Here is a 21,457-nt window from a genome sequence, read left to right on the forward strand (position 1 = left end):
TTGAAAGTAATCTCTGCAATGTCTTTGTACATACGCTCACAATTCAGCTTAATCACGCGAGGGCCAATGAAAAGATTTATCCCTCCCCCCCAACAAAAAATAAAAATAAATTCACGGCAAATAATACTTGCTGTGCCAATACAAAGCAGCATTTTCAGGTTTTATGACAGACGACCCAAGGCTGAACTCTGGTGGGCATATGTGGGTACTACACATGACCATCAAAACGCAATTCGATAAAATAAATATGCCCAGAAACAGCACATCAGGAATTTGACCAACTTCAGGTTCTGGGCACATTTTGACTTGTCAGTAGAAGAAAGGAAAGGCAAGAAAGATACACATTTTTTCTTTAAGTTTTTTTTATTTGTAAAACATATGATTGTGATAAAGTTCTCACACGTGCGTCTTGGGCAAGCACCTCAAACACAATATATAAAAAAAAGTAAGGGAAAGACTTCAAACACCTGCTGTGTTTTAATGCTTCAAACACGAGGACCTGTCCCTGTCGCTATGGTGATCAGGTGTGTGCACCAGGTGTCAAGAACCTGAACGTTCGAGTTGGAAACAATTTATTCTTTTTTGGAATGATCTAGAAGACAATGTGGTCTTCACCCACAAGATACTTATGGAAAAACAGTAGTGCTATAAAAAGTGTCTAAAGTCTCAGTGTACTGCTTGTGTCCTTCAGACTCCACGATGCACAGGCTCAGCGAAGCTGGGACCTACTCGATGGCTCATCTCATTGGCTGAAGCCATTTCATCAGCCAATCAGCAAGCTGAATAACAGACCAGTGAGTCTGCGGGGCCGGGTGGCGCAGTCAGCATCCTGAGGTGAGGAAGACGAGGCTGTGCAGACATCGGAGATTAAGGGACAGACTCTGGCTGCGCAGACAGGCAGGCCACGCAGATGGCAGTCGCTGAAGCAGCTGCGCAGACTGGCGGCGTTGGAGCCCAGGAGAGGCCGTCTGCGCAGTCAGGAGTCCAGCGGAGCCATCAGCAGCTGCAGCTCCCTGAAGGCGCTGCCATGGCGACCCACCTGCCCCGCCTTGTTCTTCACCATGTTGCTCAGGTTCTTCAGCTGCTTGTAGCAGGTCTTGCACTTCTGATGCCTGAGGGCACAGACAGTCGCTAGGTTACGAGCACTCATTCAAGCACAACCTCCCCACGTCAATGACCAAGCACAAAACAAGCAACTGAAATGTTCACTGGTCCTCTAAAGGCATAACATTATATTATATACAACAATAGATATATGAATATTGTTCTAATAGTATGATAGTGTTCTTGGAATACTTTTTTTCTATTAAAATCATATCAAATTTTAAGGAACAAATTACTAGGAAAAAACAACGAGATGCACTGAGAGAAAATTCATAAACAGGAAGTAAAATGAATTGAGCTTCCTCACACCTTTCCTCCCGCGTAATGTCCACCCCGACAGAGGGGGGCGCCGTGAGCGTGTCTGAGATGAGGGGCCAGAAGCGTTTGAGGATGAGCTTCAGGGAGGTGCACCCCGTCTGCACATAGCTGCCGGACACAGAGGAAGAGAACGAGAGGAGGTGAGAGAGTCTGGAGGCGGGGTTAAGCTCTGTCACATGCAGAGGCGGGGCTACGCTCTGTCGCACGCTGCACACGCGCGCCCCTGACCCCTCTCACCTCTCGTACTTGCTCTGCAGAAGCACCTCGATCTGCGGCAAGATGGCGGTGCAGAGGTCCAGTTTCCATAGCGACCTGGGGAGGAAAAACCCGACAGCAGGAGCCGCTTTACAACGGTAACCCGGAGACTCTTATGACATCACAATGAGATTACATCACACAGTGCCCTTTGGGGGCACTGCAATCAAACCCGGAGGGCAGGACGGACGCTCACGGCTTGAGGTTGACGATGTTCAGGATGTCCACCACGATGGACAGGTCGTTGATGGACACCGCGGAGTCCAGAGAAGTCTGCAGTGAGACAGGAGAAGCTGAAAGCAGCTGAAAGCCTACAGCCCCATCCGAGCCGTTTATCGCTGTAAAACTTTAAAAACAGGGGCTCAGTGACGGGCCCCGCCCTTGCCTTCACGTCCCCGCTGCTCCACACCGCTCTGACCGTGTCCAGGTTCTTGTGTCGGCTGGACAGCATCACGCACATGGTGTCGTGCCCCTTCCTGATCTGGGACAGGGCGTCCTCGTCGCTCAGAGACATCGGCTTGCTGTTCCTGGAGGGCTGGGGGGGGAGGCGGAGCGTTTAATCTGACCGCTTCAACACTATTTTACACACATCATACGGTGGTATCTAGTATACGTCAGATGGGCACAGACAGACAGTTTTAGGTACAGACAGACAGATGGCGGCACAGACAGACAGACGGGGGGCACAGACAGACAGACGGTGGGCACAGACAGACAGACGGGGGGCACAGACAGACCGGAACGGGGGTAGACAGACAGACCGGGACACAGATAGACAGACGGGGGGCACAGACAGACAGACGGGGGGCACAGACAGACAGACGGTGGGCACAGACAGACAGACGGGGGACACAGACAGACACGGGGGCAGACAGACAGACGGGGGCACAGACAGACAGGCCGGGACACAGACAGACACGGGGGCAGACAGACAGACGGGGGGCACAGACAGACAGACGGTGGGCACAGACAGACAGACGGGGGGCACAGACAGACAGACGGGGGGCACAGACAGACAGACGGGGGCGCAGACAGACAGACAGACCGGGACACAGACAGACAGACGGGGGGCACAGACAGACAGACAGACGGGGGCACAGACAGACAGACGGGGGCGCAGACAGACAGACAGACCGGGACACAGACAGACAGACGGGGGGCACAGACAGACAGACAGACCGGGACACAGACAGACGGGGGGCACAGACAGACAGGCACAGACAGACAGTGGTGCAGACAGACAGGCCGGGACACAGACAGACACGGGGGCAGGCGTGCGGCTCCAGACGCACCGGGAGGAAGTCTCCCACGTTGAGGCCGATGGGCTCGTTGCGGGTGGAGAAGATGACGGCGGGTTCGGGTCTGGCCTGGACGGGGGCGACGCCAGGCTGCGGGCGGGCAGCAGGGGGCGCCACCGGCGGGGGGCGAGTCACCGGGGCGATCACCGGGAGAGGGCGGGCGGCCGCGGGCACCACCGTGGGCTCCACCCGGATCACGGGCGTGGACGAGGCGATGGGGGGGTTCTTCAGCTGCCACGGGGGCAAAAACACACAGACAGACGGTAAAGACAGAGCCTTAACCGTCCCCCCCACCCAGCACCTCCAGCACCAGCATCGCCGGCACCTACCGCCTGTCTGTCCGGCACGGGGGTCACCATCTCCAGAGCTGGGTTGGGCTTCACCACAAAACTCTCTGGGAGGGGAAAAAAAACAACAAGGGGAAAGTCCATTAGGCCCCACTGCACATCTGTATGTCTTCAAACAAAGTAACCATGACGACCACCACAGAAGCCCATTTACTGCCCAAATAAATCTCAGCGATTGGCCATCGTTACCATTCATTTGCAGGTACCTTTCTGTGGTGTGACCCTTTCCATCGGTCTGAACTTGGGCAATTAAATAAATACGGTAATAAACATATGCTGACTGTTCTATCATTACTGCTGTTTAAGTGACTTGAAGACGTTGCCTGGCCACAAAACAGATCAAACCAAGTCTTGGGGGGGAGGAGGGGGGGCACTCACCATCCTCAAGTGGAGCAGGGAAAGGTTCACTTTTCTTTGGGGGGGTGCGAGCTGCGGGGAGAGAATGGAGCACAGTTGACACAAACAGCAGGCTTAAAAAAATAATAATTCTGGTTTTGTTTCTATGGGAAAATTGACCAAATTAAGAGTTTTGGTTCCACTTTTAGCTAGGTAACAGCATTAGCATTGACATTACCTGTAAAAAAAACAAAACAGGTTGCACACGGTTTATCTTACATGCTGTATAACCTGTATGCCTTCACTACAGGCATACTGCATGTTTCAGAAAAACTCATTTGTAATTTACAAAACAACACACAAAATAAATCCAAATAAAAAAAGCGTGTGAAGACTGGAGTGGCCTACAGATGGCGCTCTTCGGCTGGAAGATCTCCTTGTAGTCCTCGGCGTTGCGGATTTCCGCGGTGGACTCCTTCTCGTCGCGCTCGTCCTCGCTGCTGGGGCTCCGCCTCTCCCCTTCCGGGCTGCGCCGGTCCGACTCCGAATTCTGCTTCACCCTGTAGGAGGGGCCAGCGTTACCGCGACAACCGTGACGGCGGCGTCCGAGGAGGAGGGCCCCGGAGTGACAGGTTCATTTACGTTACATTTATTTGGCAGACGCTGTTATCCAAAGCGACGTACAAAAAGTGCATTTCACGGTCATAGACAACTGCTTAACACAGGTTCAGTAAGATACCATACTTATTTTGTACAGCTATTTCTAGCCAAGAACACAGTTTAGTTCACACAGTGAACGCTATTCAGACCTAACCTATTTCCCCCTCCCAAAAGCAATTACTATTCAGCATTGCCATCATCCACGCTGATGTCACTGATATAACATGCTAACAGCATTTACTAATTATACGCTAACGCTTCAATGTATTGTTGTACACTTGTTCATTGTTGCTGGCAAAATTTCAAGCTCTGAATTTTAATTTGAGAGACAGAGAGGAAAAGAGAGGGTGAGAGAGAGATAGAGAGAAAAAGAGGGGGGAGAGAGAGAGACAGAAAAGCGAGAAAGAGGGGGAGAGAGGGAGAGAGAGAGATGGGGGAGAGAGAGAGGAAAAGAGAGGGTGAGAGAGATAGAGAGAAAAAAGGGGGAGAGAGACAGAAAAGCGAGAAAGAGAGGGAGAGAAAAAGAGAAGGAGAGAGAGGGAGAGAGAGAAAAAGAGGGGGGAGAGAGAGATGGGAGAGAGAGAAAGAGAGAGGGGAGAGAGAGAGAGAAAGAAGGGGAGAGAGGGAGAGAGAAAAAGGGGGGGAGACAGAGAGAGAGAGAAAGAAGGGGAGAGAGAGAGAGATAAAGAGAAAAAGGGGGGGGGGAGACAGAGAGATGGGGGGCGGGGCGGAACCTCTGATTGGCGCAGGTGGTGAGCGGGCGCTCGTAATTGCGGCGGATGGTGGATCCTTTGGCCGCGGGCTCGGGGAGCGGCTTGTCATCCTGGATCAGGCCGTGGATCACAGAACCAGACTTCTTCACCCGGTTCAGGTCCACCACGTAGGACGAGACGTTGGTCAGGTTATACGACACTCCGATCTGAGAGGGAGAGAGAGGGACGTAGGAACATCACCGCTAAAATGACCTCCTCACGCAGCGCACGTGCGCGCACACACTTTGCTTGCGTACTGTGTGTGTGTGTTTGTGTGTGTGTGTGTGTGTGTGTACCGCGCGTCTGTACTGCATGTGAGTACTGCGTGTGTGTACTGCGTGTGCGTGCGTACTGCGTGTGTGTGTCGCTACTGCGTGTCTGTACTGCGTGTGCATACTGTGCGTGTGTGTTTGTGTGTGTGTGTGTGTGTGTACTGCGCGTCTGTACTGCATGTGAGTACTGTGTCTGTACTGCGTGTGCGTGCGTACTGCGTGTGTGTGTCTGTAGTGCGTGTCTGTACTGCGTGTGCACGCTGCAGGACTCTCACCAGCTGGTTGTTACAGGTGGCCAGGTCGGCCACCCTGCCCCAGCCCACGGCCACCACATCGAAGCAGCGGTCGGGCTCCCAGCCGTGCACCCGCAGCGTGTCCTGGGACCCACTGTACAGGCAGCACCCGTCCGGACTGAAGCATATGCACCTGCAACAGGGGAACAGCTGCATTAAACACCGCTCAATCCCATAATGCACCTGCAGCAGGAAACAGGAAACAGCTGTATTAAACACCACTCAATCCCACAGTGCACCTGCAGCAGGAAACAGGAAACCGCTGTATTAAACACCACTCAATCCCACAATGTACCTACAGAAGGAAAAACACCTTTATTAAACACCACTCAATCCCACAATGCACCTGCAGAAGGAAACACCTTTATTTAACACCACTCAATCCCACAGTGCACCTGCAACAGGAAACATCTGTATTAAACACCACTCAATCCCACAATGCACCTGCGGCAGGGGAAACACCTGTATTGAACACCATTCGATCCCACAGTGCACCAGAGAGACAGGAAGAGAGAACACACACCTGACAGGCCCCGTCTGTCCCTCTGACGAGCCGATCATTTTGAACTTCTCCAGGTCCCACAGCTTGATGGTCCTGTAGGGGAGAGGGAACCAGGCATTATCCCGCGCGTGCAGTCCCAACAGAGCCTCCTGTGCCGTATCGCTCGATTATAACCCTCTCTCTCCCCGGTGACCCACCTGTCGGAGCTGCCAGAGGCCAGCAGGTACTCGTTGGGGTGAAACTGGACGATGTTGACGGCGCCGGTGTGAGCGGCGAACTCTGTGATCATCTTCCCGGCCGTCAGGTCCCACAGCTGAAGGGAGAGACGTCAGTCTCAGAGGGACTCAGCCCCGCGCCACGCACTGCTAGAGTCACTGCGAGAGCAGGCCATTCAGCCCAGCAGTGCTCGCCACAGCTGCTCTGCAGTTCCATAGCGAACTGTACAGCGAACGACATCTACTACATTACATTAAATTTTATATGGCAGACGCTTTTATCCAAAGCGAGTCCATAAACTACAACTCCCAAAATGCATTTCAGTCTATTTCACTCAGCTCACTGCATGGAGCAAATTTGCTCAACATGAAGGGGCAAGTGGGGTCTTTCTGTGACATGCGCTGCCCCCAACACAGTCAAGTGCAATTTTGTTCAGCACTGCAACCTGTAAGGCAAGGACCAACATGAAGACACATCCGATTTGCACATTAAATTTAGCTTTCAAGCAATTAAATTAAATGAGCACGACTCTTATTGTAAATATTATGCAGAAGCAGTCAGGAAATAAAATACATTTTTTTCTAACCAAGGCACAGCACTAAAACCCTAAAGTAGACTAAGTGGACAGCCTCCATGACTGGACTCCCTGCTTCATTTCCGTCTCTTTTTTGTCGTATTTCTGTACCTTTATAGTGCTGTCATCACTGGCCGAGGCCAGCCACTTCCCGTCCGGGCTGAAGGCCAGGCACCGGACCGCCTGCGTGTGACCCTGAGAGAGACAGGATGACATCGGCACTCTGGAGCCAGTCACGCACACGCCAACCAGACATGGGTCAAATACTCATTTGTTTCGGATTCAAATGCTTTTTCTTGCCTGGAGCAACCTGGCCTGCCAATGTGACCAGAAGCTGGGGGTTTGCATTTCTTGAGAGTATTTCATTGGCTCCAATGCACCAGACAAGATCAGTAAAGCGTAGAAAAGTATTTGAATCCCAAACAAATAGGTATTCGACCAGGTCTGACCCCGACGCAGCCAAAGATGCCCGCTCAGCAAGTTTCCACGCTTCCCACACACACAAAAACATACAGACCCAGTGCAAAACTTCATTGAAGAAATGGGGGGGGGGGGCAGTTACAGTTCGTTAATTAAGCTGCACTTTCAATACATGACAAACGTGCGCAAACCGGTAACGCCAAAAAAAAAAGCACAAACTATAGGGAAGGCGGAATGCCCACCTTCTATCGGTAGCGCTCCACCTACGAAGGAGCGGGCTTGTGAACTGAGCATGCAAACGAGAGGGGGGCGGAGTCCAGCCAGCGTGAGCCCGCCCCCCTCCTCTGACCGAGACAGAGGCGGGGCGAGGTCACCGCGCTGAATCCCAGGCTAATCCGCCATCGCAGCGGCAGCGCGGCGCGCGCGCAACCATTAGCCCGCCAGCGTCCGTCCAGACGCCCACGGCTAACGAGATAAACGGCCGCGGACACACACACACACACACGTTAATTCTTTATTTAGGTCCACATTTATAAAATACTTCATAAGGGCCCAAATATATTTCAGTTGCTGTCTGACGTCCTTCACTTGAGTAGCAGAAAGCATACCAGTAGGGATAAAGCAAACGAAATGCAGGTTAGTCATTTGCATCTCAATTCGCACCGACAGGAAACATTATGGGCACAAGAAACATTTCTCCCCCCCATATGCCGCGACTGCCTATAATGGAGGAAGCTGAGCAATATTTTGCTAGTCGCTTTGCTCTCCATTTCGCCGGCCCCATTATCCTAAGACCTCTGAGCACAAGCCTGTGGACATGGCCAAGGCTTCCACACACACACACACACACCGGCGACTTCTGGGCGCGCTCTCTAGAGGTCGCTGCCAAAGCAATCGCACGCCGCCGGTCACCCCGGGTTCGCCGCGGGCACAAGCGGAAAAGGAAAGGGCAGCTGCCGGTGACGAGCACTCGACACGGCGGATTTAAAATCAAGACCATTCAGTGCTCGGGGCTCCAGGGACAGAGATTCCTACCTTATACCTGAACACACATCCTTTTCTCCTCACGTCCCAAAGCTGAAAGAGACATCGTTTCATAATTAATTCATCAAATAGTGAATTTAATTCATTAGTGAATTTGAAAAAAAAAAAAATATATCTACTTGTGCAGCCCTGTTGCCCCATATGTGGAGCTTCAGGTCAAGTGCATGTGTAGCATTAATGAAATGCGCCACAGTACTGGTATTTCGTATTTTTTGTTTCAAATCCCTGACACATCACAAGGCGCGATTTATTCGTTCACAACAAGTTAAAGACACCAGATCTTCATCTCAAGATGAAGATGAGCGCCCTCTTCATTTTGCAGCTGCCCTAAATGGGGGGGGGGGGGGGGGGCGCTGAGCCGAGCTGAGAGGGAGGTGACCCCAGCTCCCTCTCACCTTGATGTTTGTGTCCATGGAGCCCGAGGCCAGGTACTCCCCGAAAGGGTGGAAATCCAGACTGCAGATGTTCGCCTTGTGTCCCATCAGCGTCCTGAGAACTGGAGCGGAGAGAGACACTCACAACGCTTTCCCTACACACACACACACTCACACTCACACACACTCACACTCACACTCACACACACTCACTTTTAGCCGCCTCCAGGTCACACACACACACTCACACACTCACGCACACATGCAGAGACACACACACACGCGCACACTCACACGCACAAACACACTCACTTTTAGCCGCCTCCAGATCACACACACACACGCACGCACACACACACACACACTCACTTTTAGCCGCCTCCAGGTCCCAGACGCGCAGCGAGCCGGACTGCGACCCGGCGACCACCTGCTCCTCGGAGCTGCTGAACTGGATGCACTCCACCGGCGTGTTGTGGCCCGTCAGGCTCTTTCACAGAGAGGGAGAGGGGCGGCAGTTAGGCCGCGGCAGGGCAAGCTCGACCCCAGGTCCCCCCACCCCACCCCACCCCAACCCCGTACAATCCAAGCTCAGGGCTCGCACACATTCTCCACAACCAATCAAGAGCGACATGAGTGCGCAAAATGCATAAAGGAGAGCCATAAACCGACTTGACAAAAAAAGGACAGGACGTGCAAAGAAGCCTTGCAGGAGGAGGCCCGAAAGACAGGCAATTAAGAGACGTTACAAGACAGGGGGCGCTCTACAGGAAAGGTGGAGAAAGGAGAGGAGCCGCAAGAACAGAGTAATTACACAAATTATACCATGATGCAGTTGGGTTTGCTGACAGCCCAGATGTTGACTCGGCAGTCCTCTCCGCCGGTGGCCAGCAGCCGACCAGAGGTCTTCCCCAGAGCCAGCGAGGACACGTTGCTGGAGTGGGCCACAATCTCCTCTGCGGTCAAACGGGAGCAAAATCAACAAAAACACCAAGCGAGTACGTCACCCCGAGTGAGGACACACGCAAGCCACAGGTCCCGGTCATCTCCGCAGCCACGGCAAGCGCCGTCAGCATTTCCACAGGGCACTCCTCAGCCGAGGCGATGGTTAATTTATCAGAAATGCAAGAGCAGCTAATGGCGTTATAACCCGTTAAGGGGGGCGACATAGCTCAGGAGGTAAGAGCGGCTGTCTGGCAGTCGGAGGGTTGCCGGTTCGATCCCCCCCGCCCTGGGCGTGTCGAAGCGTCCCTGAGCAAGACACCTGATCCCTAATTGCTCCCAACGAGCTGATTGGTACCTTGCATGGCAGCCTTTCACCATTGGTGTATGAGTGTGCGTGAATGGGTGAATGAGAGGCATGAATTGTAAAGCGCTTTGGATAAAAGCCCTATATAAATGCAGTCATATATAAATGCAGTCCATAACCCTTAAATGTTGCTTTCAAATGACAGAGATATTACATCACAAGACATTGATTTGGCAGATCCTTTCATCCAAAGCGAAGTACAATACGTGCATACCGAAGGTCATTGGACAACTACAAAACATGGGTCCGATAAGGTTCAATACTCATTATGCAACAGTTATCCATAGCCATGAACATCAAGTCCAGTTCACACAGTCAGTAAGCATAGGCTAGGTCATAATGTTAAGACAAGTCAATCTAGAATGAGCAATGACGACAAGATATGACAGAGTCAGTCCTACAATATCATGATGAAGATACAAGTGCAATATAAGTGCTGGATAAAGACACAAGTGTAATATGAAAGTGCTAGAGGATCAGGATAGAACAGTGGTCTCCAACCCTGGTCCTGGAGATGATACAGGGTTTGCTGGTTTTTGTTTTCACCTTAAAATCAGCACCCAGTTGAGACCCAAGACACCAGGGAAGTTGAGTTAACTGTGTAATCAACAGCTCTAATTGATTCATGAAGTGCAGAGTCACTATGAAAACCAGCAGACCCTGTAGCTCTTCAGGACCAGGGTTGGAGACCACTGGGATAGAAGGATACATGTGTTAAGAGTGAGCCTAGATTAGGAGCACCGTGCCAAGCAGAGACAGATACTCACGTAATCTCCAGGATGTCTTGGTTGTGTTTGCTGCGGCCATGTTGAAAATGAGCCTAATAAACCCACAGAAACACCATGTACTTTTCGTGAAGCCCAAAGCCCAATTCACCGCTCTATATTAAAGCTTTATAAAGAGACTGAGGGTGATGACTTGAACGCAGACATAAAAACCAAGTTGGCTAGCTGGCCTTCATGTTCTTCGTAGTCCGTGTGCTAGTAGGTGGTGTCTGTTAAGAAGAAAATATGAACACACGTCACTTTGATGTATCAACTATCACGATACAATATTGAACACATGTGAATGTGACAGAAGATAAGCCTATTACTAACGACATAAGTAACGTCAACTTACTACACCAGATTGTTTTTTATCACTGGTATTTCATTTATGACTAGATACGTTCATTTTGTCAACACGACCGCTGCGAGTACACTTGAGACAACTGATCAAGCGGCATGAACGTGTAAAATAATATCTGCCCAACCAGCAAGCTAACTACCAAAGAGGCCTTAATGTAAAGTACAGACAAAACAGGCGGCAGTGGAAAATCCACTTCCAGAAAGTTAAAGTACTCCCCAGTATTTTGTTCCAATCACCAGGAGTTGCTCATTAGCACAATTCTTCCGCAAGGAGGTAGAACTAATTATCGAGAATCAGCTGTCTGAGCTCATGGGTAGAAGAAACACATGGCAGGACTTTTTATGTTATTTTCTGACAGCTGGTCTTTCCAACCTCTGGAAACAGCCACAAATAAAATAACTTTAGCCAGCAAAGACGTCCATATACAAAGACGTCCAACCGTCATTACAGCGAGTTGGCTAGCGATAGCCAGGTTAGCGTTCAGTCGTGGAAAATGCAACCCTGTAGGGTGAGGCACCGTACCAGCATAGTTATCATAACTTCCATGAGACTATATCGATAATTATCGTTACCTGCGTTAGTCGATAGCCTGCAAACTAAGCTACCTCGCCAGCAAAATTAATACAATTACTCTCCGTTGCAGGAATCTAAAATAGACTGACAATAAGTAGATAGCTAACTTATCTAAAACATTAACTTTTATAATACATATATGGCGGGCTAATAGATAAGCAACAAATCACTCTGTAATGCTAACCTACGAAAACATTTAGTCTAAGGTTCGCGAGATTAGCTGTCCAGCAATCTAGCGGGATTGTAGCCAGCGCTTGTTATAGCTCTCTAAATTCAACTGATCGTAACTCAGTAACGTTCACCAAAGAACAACAATAAACAAGGTACATAAAAATAGAATATTTAGCTAACAAACCCACAATACACATGTACCTCTCTGTCATGTTATGGCGTAGCTAGCAGTCTGGAGCCAGTAAAGTTAGCTAGCCAACTTTAGCCAACGTCAGCGTTAAAAAAACACGTCGAAATGTAACCACGAAAAATTAGTACACAATTAGAAACTCACCAGACTGTTTGGTGTATTGCTTGACACGATCTAATTATTTTACCACTTGACTGTTCAATTAAACAAGTCAAAGAATCGATGACATCAACAAGAAATTGCTAACCCCCATATTTTCAGTCTGTTGTCATGTTTTCTCAGGTTTGTAGCTGAAGTGTGCTCAACGTCAGCGCCTTTTCAATAACACAAGTTCTGATTGGCTGGTACCTATCAACTTAGCAACCGTACCGCGTCTGATGTTCAGGAGAGCTAACCTAACGTCATATGCGGCTATGACACAGCTACGTTGTTCCTATTAAGTTTTCATCATACATTGGCGACTGTATCCTTTTTGCTTATTAAAAACACCCACGTCCACGCAAGTCTACTGAAGAAACGGTTGCTTTTTCTGAACAATACGTATTTTAGCTTGGTTTGGCGGTGATGGCAATTTTTGAAGAACAAATAATTTACTTAGCTATTTTGAGACTAATTTGACTTCCTGAGTGGTTCATCCTTTAAAGGCTCTTAGGTTCTGACCTGATTTTAACTTTGCCAATGCAACTGTGGTCGAGACTTCCGGTGGTTGTTTGGGGGGCAGAAAAACCTTCCGCTGCCTGGAAGAAATGGATTGCAATAATGCAGGACACTGATATAGGAGCAACTGTCCTTCATTCAGATAAGACAATGCACTGACCCCCTCTGGCCACTAATGGTCTCCTTGCGTCTTAACGAGAGGAGTAGGGGGTTGATATCGTGTTCAGTAAGGTTCAGTAGGGGGTTGATATCATGTTCAGTAAGGCTCAGATCAACCAGGGATGGAAATTGGTGAAGCTGAGGAGGGGCAGAGAAATTCACACACTGCTTGTAATCCATTCCCAGCTGAAGTCCTAATTTTGAGAAAGGTACTTTGTATAATTTGTAAAATCCCCTTTAGGTGACCTCATGTCTGATCAGGGACCATCTTCATGTAGGATCTCCAACAAATCTTCACTGTAAACTTTCTGAGCCTGATGTTCCTCCATGAGCTGGGGTGAGTGTTGAGTATGCAAGGTAATAGGAATAATCCTTGTGGGTGACTGTTTCATTCATTACTAATCATTTAAGTCGTGAGGTTAATCCTCTTGACCGGTCTAACTCAGTCTTCCTGGATTTTCCGACAGCCTCTGAATTTGACTGATGACCAGAAACAGAGGTCAGGACGGCATCACCTTTGATTAAACAAATAATAATTTTCTTTTCAAGGTCATAGATTATTCTTCCAAAACTCTGTATTGAACACCTGGAAACAAAATAGATTTTAAAAAGAGGAGGAAGAGAAAGTAAAGAAGGAAAGGTTGAGGAGAAAAAAACTTTTTTCTCTTTATTTAATTTTTCACCTCACATAAGGTGGACACTATAAAGTGTTTGCCTATCCTGGGTATAGTTTGCTTATGAAGTAGTGTTGTGATTTGCCTGCAGTGTGACGATACAGCTGAGCGGAATGGGTCACCTTGACAGATAGGCACTCCGAGAGGACCCAGCAGAGGAGTCAGGCAGGTGCACTACAGTGTACATTGCATAGTCATGGAAATGGCTTCACAACCCTCTTCATCATGGGGCTCTTTAGAGTGACCTTGGATTTGCTCAGCAAGCATTTTTACATGGAAAAAAACCAGTGGACAGGACCAAGGCTCAGAGAAATGTACTGTAGACAGACAGAGATCTGGGCCCATAACTATTTAGTATTCACAAATTGGCAAATGCATCTGACCTAAGCAGCTCACTGAAGTGCATTTAACATAGTAAGCAAACACCAGGCTAGAGATAGAGATAGGCAAAGTCACATTCAAATAAGAGCTGCTGCCAAGGTGGATGCCTCAAAACCTGCGACACGCCTAAGAGAAGGGTTCGTTTATTAAAAACTTGAAACATTGAGGTGAAATCTGAAAAGGTGGGCTATTAAGTAAAAATAAGATAGCGACAAAGGAAATGAGTATGGCCTTACAGTATGTGCTGAAGGGACCAAATGTGATATAGAATGACGTGACATGACATTGATGAGAACAGGCCATTCTACCCAACAATGCTCACTACTTTCCCACCACTAAAGTGTACTGTACCTAGTGCTTGGTTTACCTACAAACAACATAGTATCTAGCACCATATCAAGCCTGGTCTTGAAAACCCTCAGAGTTTCTGCCTGCACTACATGGCCTGGCAAGCTGTTCAAATCATTTACTACTCTCTGGTTGAATTGTATCCCATGCATTCAAATTACAACAGTTTATGCTTTTTTGAATAATCAAACAATCAAATAATTAACGTTTAGATCAATTTATCATTGCATAACTTCAGATTACATTTTATTCTCCTGATACTTTCTCCCTGATTCTTACTAAACTCTTTGTATTAATGCAAACTGAACTATCAGTACACGTTTGGGTGCACCGGGCACTTCCTTTGGAAAAGGTCACGGCTGGTTTGCCAGGCAGTACCCTGGAGTGGAGCTTGCCTCCGTCATATCTGTAGTTGTGGCTTGTCAAGGCTGAGACAGGCTGTAATGTAATGCTACAATACAGAGCTATCAGGATATTAATCAAGGTTTTATCAGGGGCATGTCTCAACACCCCTACTCTTAAAAAGCAGTGTGGGATTTTTAATGGCCGTTGTGAGTCAGAACCTCGGTTTAGCTTCTCATCTGGAGGGCAGCAGCTCTTACAGCTCCGTGCTGGAGCACTACATTTGTATGATGCTCTAGGTGGAAGAGCGCCCCCTCCTGGTTCACCACTGCTTATTCCAGCAGTAATTCATTTCCCAGATCTCCCATCCAAGTAAACGCCAAGATCAATTCTGCTTGGCATCAGCAGTTTCATATGAGCAGGTAGTAGGGTGGTATGGCTGCTAAAATATTGGATATCATGGATTGAATATCTTGTCAGATTCTGCATGCACCTCTTAGACTTAAAATCCTGAGCTCTCAAATGAATTGCACAGAACCATCTGTTTGCAAATAGCTTGTCAGCCTTTGGTCCACTGTCAGGTGTTTGCATAACATGACTGTAATAACTTTGGAAGTGAAGCAGATCTGTGATTTGCCTGCAGTGTGTCCATATAACACAGCACAGAGGACCACATTGGAAGACAGACGCTCAGAAACGACCCAGCAGGGCAGAGAGACAGAGACACCGCACCATGCCTTGTGTTGTCATGAAGACCGCTTTCACCTTCCTCTTCATCGCGGGGCTCTGTGAAGGGGACACAGTCCTGCTCAGGGAGCATTTTTATATGGGTGAAACACTGGATTGGAATGCTGCGCAAAACCGCTGTAGAACTTGGCTCAGGGACCTGTCTTCTGTGCTGACCGAGGAAGACGCGGAACGGGTTATGAGCGCTCGTCCCGGAGGGTTCACGGGCAAGGCTTGGATTGGTCTGTCCGGCACGGGGACGTGGTCGGCGTTGCTTTCTTCATGGACATATACGTGGTTGTGGTCGTCAGGGGAGACAATGGGCTTTACGAAGTGGGCTGCCAGACAGCCCAGTTCTGGTACCGCTGGGTCGCGAGCATGTGTTTCTATGCAGAATGATTACTGGTTAGAAGAGAACGATTGCACTGTAAAGATTCCATCCTATTGCTTTCAGGCATATAACAGGAAGTTGACTGTGGTGCAGGAGGCGATGGCCTGGGAAAACGCTCTGGTTTACTGCAGGAGTAAGTACACCGACCTCTCCAGCCTGTTCTCAAACTACACTGCTGAGAAGGTTATAAGCAGCACAGGAGCCACCACTGACTTTGTGTGGACTGGCCTGCGTTTCCTGACGGGCTGGTGGTATTGGGTGAATGGAGACCCCATGCTCTATAGTGTGTGGCCTAATAGTGAGCAGTTCCAGTGTCCGGACATGCCCCTCCGCTGTGGAGCCCTGTCAGTTAAAGAGAAAGTGTTTGTAGCAAGGCCTTGTGATGAGGAGCTCGACTTCATCTGTTACACACAGTTGTAGGGCCGTTAGGAGAGCGTATGTACTTAGCACAGCATTTTCTCTCTTGTGATTCTACTTGTGTGTGTCTACTTCCAGTAAATATTTTACTTTACCAGTGTGAAAACTTTGGTGTGTTTCTGTAAATTGTATCTCAGTTAGAATTCACTGATGTTCTCACATCTATTTTTTATTCAAATAGAATGTTTGTAATTAATATTTTTTATAGCTATATTGTCATCCTTTGATTAATTTGTAAAACCTAGCATTGTTGTATTTTCTTGTAGTTTAAATGACATTGTTTCCCACGATTCCATCTCTGATGTTAACATAATACAGACATGTATGCTTCTGCTTACATCTCAGTTTATAGTGTAATATCTTTCATGCATTAATGCTCTACTTGTTGATATCACTTTAATCATTTTTATGATGACATTGTCTTGCAAATACATAAGCAGTCCTATACTCCAGTAACAGAGTGAAACGGTCTTTAACCATACACAGACATATTTTAGTCTGTCAATACTTAAGATATATAGAACTTTTCAATGAAATGTATGTATATTAGTTTTGTTAATAAGCATTTGTGATGATAATTGTGAAACATAAACAATGCAATTAGACATTTCTTTATTACATTTAATATGAGAAACAAAATAAATGAAATATTAAGAAAAGTCCCTTTGTTAATAATAATGCAACAAATATTGTCATTTTCAGATTTCATAATCCTCCAATACACCAGGAAAAGAGAGGGAATCAGTAACTGTGAAGAAGAGACAGTGCTTTGTTGCAAAACATCCAATTGGATCTGCATTACATGAACTTTAGGTTCTCCATAATACAATGTGATCATGTTTTGAATTGTAAACTGATGTCATGGGGAACAAGTCGGTGTGTTTGGTGGTGGGGTGCTGACTAAAGATCTTGATACCTATGGGTCAGCACTCAGTTAGGTACAAAGGTTAACCCAGTGTGATATGCTTACAGAGGTACTGCATTAATTAATTAATTTCTATCTTTTTTTTTTCCATTTTCTTTTTTCTACATTACTGTAAGGTACTGCAAGCAGAATCATTGATCTATACTGCTTTGCCATGATTGTGCCTTTATTTGATGGCTTGATGTTTTTCTTTGATTGTTTTGTATGTTAGATATGTGCAATGGTTCAGGGAGACTCGTCAACACATTCTCCTGCGTGTATAAGCCATTTATGTTCACAGGCATTTCACCACTCACATTTTGCACCATTGTGTATTTTCATTATTGCTAGACACACTAAGCAATAGACTGCATGAATTTTAACCCGGCATTCCTCTTTGACTCTTACCACTGCACACCTTGCAGTTTTAAAGTCCTAACATACCCATAGAACTCAGGATATCTGCATCCCATAGTCACTCTACTATACACTAGTGTCGTAGCAGAATACACAATTGCATTTATGGAGGCTACACAACCCAAAGACATGTCCATATCTACCAAGTTAGACCCATAATTATACTCTCACCTTCCTGACAAGCTTGTTTTATGTTTCCAAAGAGCATTGAATTCACACTACTGTCTGAAGCTGGTGGCCGGTAACACACGCCTACCATAAGGCCCTTCTCATGTTCCCCTATGAGCTTTATCCAAATATCCCCACTAGGCAGGAGCCGGTCAATTTCAGGAATTTACTGCACATTAAAATTTTACTTGGTGTGAGCATAATGTATTGTATCTGTTCGAATAACAACAGAACAAAGACGGTGAATAGTGTTGGATGGATATTAAATATGATATTGTGCTAGCAACACAAAGGTTGTGGGCTCCATCCCAGGGGATTATGTATATTGAACAATGTGTGCATCCATGGACTGTATGTAGTTCTACATAAAAAAGCATTTGCTAAGAAACACACACACACACACACATATATATATATATATATATATATATATATAATCATAGTAAGCAAACACCAGGCTAGAGATAGAGATAGGTAAATTCACAATCAAATAAGAGCTGCTGCCAAGGTGGATGCCTCAAAACCTGCGACACGCCTAAGAGAAGGGTTCGTTTATTTAAAACTTGAAACATTGAGGTGAAATCTGAAAAGGTGGCCTCTTAGTAGTTTGTCAAGGGTAATGTAAGCGTTTCAGAGTAGTATAGTTGACCTAAGATCCAGTTCCGCTGGTCTGTATCCTAATTTTGCCAGAACCGCAGTAGTTTGAAGTGTATACATTTTTTAATTTCCAACAGGACATAATCTGTTGAATAAGTGAAATCCATGAAATGGAAGAAAAACAAGACCCAGAACTGTCAGCTGGCTGCTAATAATAAATTAGTGACAAGGGAAATGAGTATGGCCATACAGTACGTACTGAAGGGACCAAATGTGACATAGTATTACATAACATCACATCACATCACATGACATCACATAATTATGAAAACAGGCCATTCTGCCCAACAATGCTCACCATTTTCCTACCTCTAAAGTGTACCTAGCGCTTGGTTTACCTACAAACAACATAGTATCTAGCACCATATCAAGCCTGGTCTTGAAAACCCTCAGAGTTTCTGCCTGCACTACATGACCTGGCAAGCTGTTCCAATCAGTGACAGCTTTCTGGGTGAACTGTATCCCTTGCATTTGAAATACAACAGTTCATGCATTTATGAATAATCAAACATTCAAATAATCAACATTTATCATTGTATCAATTTAGCGAACATTTTATGCTGCTGATACTTTCTCCCCAATTCTTACTAAACTCTTTGTATTAATGCAAACTGACCTATCAGTACACGTTTGGGTGCACCGGGCACTTCCTTTGACTCTGCTTACAGAGAGTGCCAGGACAGGAAGAGGTCACGGCTGGTTTGCCAGGCAGTACCCTGGAGTGGAGCCTGCCTCATCTGTAGTTGCGGCTTGTCAAGGCTGAGACTTCAAACAGGCTGTAACGTAATGCTACAATACAGAGCTATCAGGATATTAATCAAGGTTTTATCAGGGGAATGTCTCAACACCCCTACTCTTAAAAAGCAGTGTGGGATTTTTAGTGGTCGTTGTGAGTCAGAACCTCGGTTCAGCATCTCATCTGAAGGGCAGCAGCTCTCACAGCACTTGTGCTGGAGCGCTGCATTTGTATGATGCTCTAGGTGGAAGAGCGCCCCCTCCTGGCTCACCACTGCTTATTCTAGTAGCAATTCATTGCCCAGATCTCCCATCCAAGTAAACAGCAAGGTCGATTCTGCTTGGCATCAGCAGTTTCATATGAGCAGGTAGTAGGGTGGTATGGCTGCTAAAATATTGGATATAATGGACTGAGTATCCTGTCTGATTATGCACGCACCTCTTGAACTTTAAATCCCTTCAGATGAATTGCACAGAACCATCTGTTTGCAAATTGCCTGTCAGGTTTTTGTCCACTGTAAGGTTTTTTGCATGTCACGACTGTCATTACCTCTGAAGCAGAACTGCGATTTGCCTGCAGTGTGTCCATATAACGCAGCACAGAGGGCCACATTGGAAGACAGACGCTCAGAAACGACCCAGCAGAGCAGAGAGACAGAGAAACACCGCACCATGCCTTGTGTTGTCATGGAGACCGCTTTCACCGTCCTCTTCATCGCGGGGCTCTGTGAAGGGGCCACATTCATCAGCAAGGAGCATTTTTACGTGAGCGACGATCTGAATTGGTTTGAGGCGCGGAATCGCTGCAGAAATTGGTACACGGACCTGTCTTCTGTGCTGACCGAGGACGACGCGGGACGGATTATGAGCGCTCGTCCCGGAGGGTTCACGGGCAAGGCTTGGATTGGTCTGTCCGGATCGTGGTCGTGGTCATCCTCGTCGTCGTCATCGTCGTCGTCGTATTCATGGTCAATTACGTGGTTTTGGTCATCAGGAGAGACATTTGGCTTTGAAAAATGGGCAGCTGGACAGCCAGATGATGATTACTCACGCAGATGTGTTTATATGCAGGATGGTCAGTGGTATATAGACGATTGTAATAAGAAGTATCCAAGCTTTTGCTTTAAGCCATGCAACAGGGAGTTAACCGTGGTGCAGGAGGCGATGACCTGGGAAAACGCTCTGGTTTACTGCAGGAGTAAGTACACCGACCTCTCCAGCCTGTTCTCAAACTACACTGCTGAGACGGTTATAAGCAGCCCAGGAGCCACGACTGACTTTTTGTGGACTGGCCTGCGTTTCCTGATGGGCTGGTGGTATTGGGTGAATGGAGACCCCATGCTCTATAGTGCGTGGCCTAATAATGAGCAGACACAGTGTCCGGACATGCCCCTTCGCTGTGGAGCCCTGTCAGTTAAAGAGAACGTTTTTGTAGCAATGCCTTGTGACGAGGAGCTCAACTTCATCTGTTACTAATAGGGCCTTTACGAGAGCGTATGTACTTAGCACAGCATTTTCTCTCTTGTGATTCAACTCTCCCAGCTGTACTGGAAACTTCAAGTTTAAATCGTCGTTGAATTTTCTACTTCAAATAAATATTTCTTACTTTACCAGTGTGAAAACTTTGGTGTGGTTCTGGAAATTGTATCTCTCGGTTAGAATGCACATATGTATTTTTTTATTCATATAGAATGTTTATCATTTCTATTTTTTTTACAGCTATATTTCATCCTTTGAGTAATTTATTAAACCTATCACTGTTGTATTTTCTTGTAGATTAAATGACTTTATTTGTTTCCTACGATTCCATCTCGAATGTTAACATTATACAGACATGTATGCTTCTGCTTATGCTTCTGTTTACATCTCAATTTATAGTGTAATATCTTTCATGCATTAATGCTCCACTTGTTGATATCACATTAATCATTTTTATGATGACATTGTCTTGCAAATATGTTAGCAGTCCTATACTCCAGTAACAGTGAAACAGTCTTCAACCATACACAGACATATTTTAGTCTGTCAATACTTAAGACATATAAAACTTTTTGATGAACTGTATCTATATTATTTTTGTTAATAAACATTTATGATGATAATTATGAAACATAAGCAAATGAAAAAAAAATGAAACATTTTTTTATTGCATTTAATGTGAGAAGTGTGAAAAATAAAAGAAATATTAAGAAAAGTGCCTTTGTTCATAATAATGAAAAAACTCTCATTTTCAAATTTCATAGTTCTCCAATACACCAGGGAAAGACAGGGAGTCCGTTGCAAAATAACCAATTGGATCTGCATTACATGAACTTTGGGTTCTCCATAATACGATGTGATCATGTTTT

At 46.7% G+C, this 21,457-nt stretch overlaps 2 protein-coding genes across 12 annotated transcripts; one reads left to right on the plus strand and one right to left on the minus strand.

Annotated features, from left to right (window-relative positions):
* Positions 1-344: 344 nt before the first annotated feature.
* katnb1 (katanin p80 (WD repeat containing) subunit B 1) lies at positions 345-12,435 on the minus strand. 2 transcript variants are annotated; one of them, XM_035418380.1, is made up of 20 exons: positions 12,278-12,435; positions 10,839-11,065; positions 9,588-9,718; positions 9,135-9,252; positions 8,787-8,887; positions 8,383-8,424; positions 7,039-7,122; positions 6,335-6,450; positions 6,159-6,230; positions 5,618-5,768; positions 5,053-5,237; positions 4,067-4,218; positions 3,701-3,751; positions 3,305-3,369; positions 2,970-3,206; positions 2,063-2,212; positions 1,874-1,950; positions 1,660-1,734; positions 1,414-1,530; positions 345-1,112 (listed from the first exon to the last, which is right to left on the minus strand). In XM_035418380.1, exons 2-20 carry the CDS (start codon positions 10,876-10,878, stop codon positions 977-979), a joined length of 2,100 nt encoding a protein of 699 aa, XP_035274271.1. In that variant the 5' UTR covers positions 10,879-11,065; positions 12,278-12,435; the 3' UTR covers positions 345-976. The 2 variants fall into 2 exon arrangements, with proteins under 2 accessions (XP_035274271.1, XP_035274272.1); XM_035418381.1 differs by lacking the exon at positions 12,278-12,435 and adding an exon at positions 11,191-11,214.
* A 44-nt stretch (positions 12,436-12,479) lies between these two features.
* On the plus strand, positions 12,480-21,163 carry LOC118227652 (macrophage mannose receptor 1-like). Of its 10 annotated transcripts, XR_004765317.1 has the most exons (5): positions 12,480-12,596; positions 13,396-13,448; positions 15,338-15,524; positions 15,875-15,944; positions 16,931-17,003. XR_004765317.1 is itself a non-coding variant. In XM_035418383.1 (3 exons), exons 2-3 carry the CDS (start codon positions 13,433-13,435, stop codon positions 20,583-20,585), a joined length of 912 nt encoding a protein of 303 aa, XP_035274274.1. In that variant the 5' UTR covers positions 12,480-12,596; positions 13,396-13,432; the 3' UTR covers positions 20,586-21,163. The 10 variants fall into 10 exon arrangements, 2 of the variants coding, with proteins under 2 accessions (XP_035274274.1, XP_035274275.1); XR_004765316.1 differs by having other exon boundaries at positions 15,338-15,944; XR_004765315.1 differs by lacking the exon at positions 16,931-17,003 and having other exon boundaries at positions 15,875-16,874.
* Positions 21,164-21,457: the final 294 nt, after the last annotated feature.

The sequence above is a fragment of the Anguilla anguilla genome, chromosome 5 (genome assembly GCF_013347855.1).
Source record: "Anguilla anguilla isolate fAngAng1 chromosome 5, fAngAng1.pri, whole genome shotgun sequence".
Classification (NCBI taxonomy): domain Eukaryota; kingdom Metazoa; phylum Chordata; class Actinopteri; order Anguilliformes; family Anguillidae; genus Anguilla; species Anguilla anguilla.

Coding starts and splice junctions, on each gene's coding strand:
- katnb1 (XM_035418380.1), bottom strand. CDS start 10,878: ATGGCCGCAGCAAACACAACCAAGACATCCTGGAGATTAC. Junction 5,769..6,158: donor GGACAGACGGGGCCTGTCAG/GTGTGTGTTCTC, acceptor CCCCTGTTGCAG/GTGCATATGCTTCAGTCCGG. Junction 1,951..2,062: donor GGAGCAGCGGGGACGTGAAG/GCAAGGGCGGGG, acceptor GTCTCACTGCAG/ACTTCTCTGGACTCCGCGGT.